Source organism: Polyergus mexicanus, unplaced genomic scaffold (assembly GCF_030449975.1).
Source record: "Polyergus mexicanus isolate NDT 795.1 unplaced genomic scaffold, iyPolMexi1.0 SCAF_11, whole genome shotgun sequence".
In the NCBI taxonomy this organism is placed as follows: Eukaryota; Metazoa; Arthropoda; class Insecta; order Hymenoptera; family Formicidae; genus Polyergus; species Polyergus mexicanus.
Genome location: NW_027223331.1, coordinates 816,731 through 822,730, shown reverse-complemented (window position 1 = coordinate 822,730; position 6,000 = coordinate 816,731). Strand labels below are relative to the sequence as shown.

General features: G+C 32.3%; 1 protein-coding gene across 1 annotated transcript; it reads left to right on the top strand.

Annotated features, from left to right (window-relative positions):
* The first annotated feature begins 821 nt into the window (after positions 1-821).
* Positions 822-5,065, top strand: LOC138937798 (A-kinase anchor protein 14-like). The gene is made up of 4 exons (XM_070304431.1): positions 822-922; positions 1,341-1,403; positions 2,343-2,474; positions 4,265-5,065. The coding sequence occupies exons 1-4, from the start codon at positions 911-913 to the stop codon at positions 4,472-4,474; spliced, it is 417 nt and encodes a 138-aa protein (XP_070160532.1). The 5' UTR covers positions 822-910; the 3' UTR covers positions 4,475-5,065.
* The last annotated feature ends 935 nt before the right edge of the window (positions 5,066-6,000 follow it).

The window sequence follows — 6,000 nt, the reverse complement described above, 5'->3', positions numbered from 1 at the left end:
TAATACTGATAATATTAATACACACTTAATAATCTAATAATATTCATATTTCAATATTATTATTTATTATTAATTTTAATAATATTCTACAACGCTATTTAATATTTACATAAAAAAAAAAAATTTATATTTTTTTATGACTTGTTCGCTTTAATATTTGAGAAAATTGAAAAATGTATTAATAAAATCGCGTGTAGTGAGTATTATTCAGTATTAGCTTTAGTATTTTAAATCGAGTTTCATCAAATTTCAAATTAATCAGATTAATATTTGATATATTTCTTATTTAATTATTTTATATAATTTTATGTTTGATGTGATTTAACCTTTTGACTTAAATCTAATAGCTTTACACGTATAAATCTCTTCATCCATGAAATCTTGCGGAACGTTATAATTTAGCTTTATATAAATCTACTTTCCCCGCGTCGAGCGTAAAATTAAAAAAAAAAAAAATAGAAAATATTTAGATTTTATAAATTGTTGATGAACCTAAAAGCGATCTAGAGTCATGATTTAACCCGCATTCTTTGATGCGAACAACAATCTGCTTTTTCTAACAAACTGGGTTAACGACATACAGATTTCATCCACAGGGTCTATCCTTCTTCAATGGTGTATAGTCCTTCGGTATTCTTAAGGGTGTTCGCTCGGAACCGGAAGTTACGACTGATCGTCGTCGATTGATGCTCCTGAATTCCCGATAAGGGATTCGAAAGGGACGATCGCGCTACTAGTGAAAGGGGTCCGCATCCGAAGCGGTGCAATCGTCGAGTGCCGCCCCCCGGCCTCATCCCTGAGTCCCCCTGGGCCTGGGCAGGGCTTTGCTATAAAAGCATACCGCGTTGCTCCTCAAACACGTAGTGTTCTCCCGCGTAGCGAGCAAAGAAAAACTCTCATCACACACACCATGAAGTTCTTCGTAAGTTTCTCCTCGTGCAAGTATAACGCAGGAAGTAAAAGTTTGCCGTTGCGGACCCGTTGCGGACCCGTTGCGGACCCGTTGCGGACCCGTTGCGGACCCGTTGCGGAATAATCCACTCGCGATTGTTCCCCGAAGATTCTCTATTACGCGATACTGTTGCACAAGTATTGCATATGTCTATGTATCTTTATGCAGTATTTGCCCTTGCTTTATGTAATATAATTCAAAGTATAACTTGCATCTTTTCTATATAACACATTCAAAAATCAAGTAAAAAATATAATTTACTTTAATATTTGATTTATAATTTCATACGATACTGATAATTAATCATATATTTTTACATACATTTTTTGATTTTTATTTCTTATTATTATTATTTTATTAAATTGCAATATGTTATTGTATTTTACAGATTGTTTTGTTTGCCGTTGTAGCGGCCGCCAGTGCCGGAATTATCAGCGGATATCATGAGCCAGTAAGTGCTTTCTTAATAAATATTATTTTTTTACACATATTATAATAAATATTATTTCTCTGTTATCACTTTTCTTTGTGCTTTATATATAAAATATGATATACATGCATATAATATAACATTAATACTATTTTATTGTAACACGATATAAATTCTCTGTAGACATTACTATCGCTTCTCTGAATTTAATCATCATGATTAATCATACTGGAATTTAATGGAGTTATTCAACTCTCATTAGTCTTCTTCGCCTAATTACCATTAATTATTTATCGAACCTTGACGATTCTGTTATTTTAAACACAATTCAACATTCTTCGTTACTAGAGTAAGATTCCAACGATTCGTCCGCTTCAGCAAGATAAATGTATAATCCATAAATTTTTCTAATCGATCATCTACAAGGGAAATGTTTGTAGGTTTTTAAACTTTTAGAATTATTATACATTTTATCTTGGAAAAGATTATTAATCTCTCAGTTCGCAAATTAATCATACAAAAGAAATTTATCGCCATCGCCATCATTGTCAAGCATGATTGACGTTTCGCCTAACAGCATTTATTTTTTATCTTGACACTCATTTTTTATATTCTACATCCTCGAAAGAACTCCAAAGATTTTTCCTATATATTTCCTATGGATAAATCGAAACATGTGTCATCTAATCCTCATCTATCATTCTTTTCTCCCGTCAATATTCTTGCATTGAACATCATTCTTATTGCTGTTCGCAATTTTCTCTCGATCTGTGCGCGTGTAACTCTTCGTCTTTTAAAAACTCCATCGCTGATCGCCATGCGGAGTGGTTCTATCTATCTCACTTCCGGCGACCGAGTAGCTTTGGACGTACTCGGCGGCGAAAGTAACTTCACGTAACACCCGGCTGTGTTAACCAGTGACCGATTTCGATCGTATGAGTGAATGTTTGACGAACTCAGATCGCGCAGCCCTGGGTGGCTCCTGTGGTGCACGCTGCTCCAGTGGTGCACGCCGCCCCGGTGGTGCATGCACCCCTTCCCTTGGCTGCGCCGAGATACTTCAACGTCGCCGCTCCTGTATCGTACGCTAAGGTAATGGTGATGAAGAGATTATCATCGAGATCGATTCCGTATTGAATCACACGGTAGACACGTGCCTAATCATTTCGGCTGAACTTGACAGGGTAAATTGGAACAACAAAAATAAACTAAATACACAATTTATCCCAGAAGATTATGGTAATGAAGAAAAATATTGACAAAGTTATTAAGAAGTAATAATATAATAGCAGAGGAATATATATATAGTTCGTTCAATGATATTTTTATTGGACCAAATATCTGGATATGGATGTTTTAATAATCCAGATATTTGCTTTAATAAAAATATCATGGAATGAGTTATATATATTTGTGGCAGCCCGTGACGTAGAATTTAATTGAAGCAACAGCATTTTTTTTCCGTGTATATATATATTGCTAAAATATTCAAAATAAATTTTTTTTTTTTTTTTGACATACTAAATTATATGTAAATAATAAATATATTAACATATTACATGATAAACGAGAGTATAAGATATAAAAAAAAAACATTTGCTAGAAAGATCAGGTTTTAATTATTTAATCATTTATTTGCTTTAAATCATTTATTTTTTTTAAATAATAATTTTTTAGCAAAGAAGATAAATTATCATAATTAATATAAAGTTTAAAGATTTTTTATATACTTATCAAAATTAAAATCCGATGCAACATTTGTAATTTATTAATGAGAGATATTATTGGTATATCGTGAAGCGTGATAATTTGATATTATAGTTGGTAGCAATCCGGATCAGTAATTACAGATTTCGGAGAATGACGTGCAACGGGAAATGAGTAAATACCATGATTTTGCGTCGTATCACTAATTGCGCCTTCCCTTCCGTTTAATGATCGATCGATTTCTAATGTTGCGTTATATTGTAAGATCCGATCGGTAGTTGCGTGTCCTTTTTTGCTTGACATTGCAATTGAACCGGCGACGGAATATACGTGTTCGTGAAGTTAGTTAATAGGATTTCCTATTTAATTGGAGATCTATAAAGAGGCTGTGACGAAATTCCGACTCAATTGCATCGAAATGATCGATGCAATTCGTTTATGTAACATTTGTTTCGCCTTTAAACCCCATTGTTACATAATTAATGATACGCATCCTAAATTATCTTTGTTCTGTTTGTTTTCATAATAGCTGTTCAAAAATTTCGTAGTAATATTAAGTCTCGTTGGAAAAGTGAAATCTTTTTTCTAAAATTTTCAATATTTCTGCAATTAATTTTCATTATATTTAATTATCATTCTTCATATTATTTTAGTATTTCATGTTATTATTTTTATACTATATTAAATCAATTACATATAGTCTTGTTCAAAATTTTGCAAAGTTGTTTGTTTTATATGGGAAGCTTTTCAAGATCGAATTTATTGCTAACGATCAATTCTAATAATAAAATATAAAAATATTTATATAATAAATAATAACAACTGTGTTATGTTAAATAGTAATAAACTCTTAACAATTTTGATATTATTGAGTACAAGTCGGTTTTAATTGATCGCGATATTGCTTTATTAATTATCAGTAAAACAATACGCTTTTAAATTAAACAGATTTTTCACGAGAAGAATTATCATATTTTGAACAAGTTTATCATTTTTATTGAACAAAATCGATTTAAGCACAAATAGATTTATTATATAATATTTATAATACGCTTTCTGAATTTCTTTTATGTTAGATGCTTTGAATTGTTCACAAAGCCGCGTTTAGAAAGTATGATTAATAATTTTCCTTGTATAACTATAATATTAATATCTTTTATTATTGTTTACTACAGCAGGTTCATCACGTGCTCAACATCCCCCAACATACCCCCATTCCACCCCCGCATCCGCAGCCCTTGAACATCAAGGCAGAGGGCCACGTCACTAGAATACATTATGACGCTCCGCATATCCCGCATCCGCATCTTGTCGGCGTCGAGCATTACGTGCCCGCTCCGGAGCCCGCCATCTCCGTCGTCAAGGCTGATCATGGTTGGGCCTAAGATTTTCGCACGATACGCACACAACACGTCCGTCTAATCCGTTGATCCGAAGCGGTTCATATCGAATCCCAGTAATCATTCCGAGGCCTAATAATCGTAACAATGACAGCAGACAATTTCGTCGATGACGTAAAAATATGACTTTTATATATTCTCTTCCCTCCCTCATCTCTTTTTCAGTTATTTTGATTTAAATAAATACAAGCAACGGCCAAGGATCATATCAGGAGGATTATCAAAATCAGAATTCTTGGAGGCTTTTCAGGAGCCACGCGAGAGATGAAAATTGTGTACCGCTCGCGGATCGCAGACCAAGGCAGCCAAACTCAAAAAAAGAAAAACATATTCGACTCGATTTAACCTCTTAGAGCCTACATACGTGACACGTTTCATACAAACACACGAATAACCGCGTCTATTTCCGTTTCTTTATCTATTTCTGTTTCAACACCGAAAAATTTCTCATGCGGCAATTGTGATACTGAAGAAGACATCGCAACATCAGGAAAGAGAGCGTTTCCTCTTCCATCCCACCCGCTTCCCGTTCAATTCTTCTTTTTCATTCGCAACAACACTTTAATTTATTTTCTAATAAAGTTCGACTTGTATGTCTCTTGTGATAAACCAGGAATTGCACTGTTATTTTTTATTCCATCACCCAGTATATATTCCATCCTTTCGTTTTATTTATTTAGTTATTTTATTTCATTTTATTTTCTTTTTCCTTTTTTCTTTTCTTTCTTTCTTTCTTTCTTTCTTTCTTTCTATCGAAGTGATTACGATTGATTGCGATTGCTCGATTGCAACAAACAAATTGCATAGTTACGTGTATGAAATTGTGTAACATATATATGCATGCCATATCGTTTTACAATCTTATCTCTCAAGTTTTTTTACAAACGAGTTGCATTCACAAAGTCTCCTAAACCAGTCGTGTGTAGCAAAGCATACGTACTTGTTTACAAGTTAATATGCTGTAAGGAAGTTGAGTTTAAATGTTTGTGAAAGTTTGCATGTACCGTCTATGTAAACTAGGTTGCCTTGTATATATATATATATATATATAATTAATGAATGTTTATTTGAAGAAGTAGCAATAAAAATTTATTAACAACAAAGTAAATTTATTGTGTCGACAGATTAAATATGATATAATTATAATATATATTAAACATCTACGACGCGCTACTTACTAAAATATATTAAATTAATTTTATGTATTTTCGATATATATCCTTTATATATGCTATACCAAATATAAGAAATTAACAATCACATTAGAAAGATGTCAATTTAATGTCACACATATATGTGTCAGTAGTAAAAGCCTGTCTTTAAAGAAACATACGTAATACTTTTCTGCTTCGCGAGATTTTAATATTGTATATTCAATATTTATTATGAAATAAATTAATAATTAATTTGCATGAAAAAAAGTTAATTAAAATTGAAAAGAAAACGTGAAAAGAAAACTCAGTTAAACTAAACAGTAGTTAAATTGAGTTTGACACAAATTATTGATACAA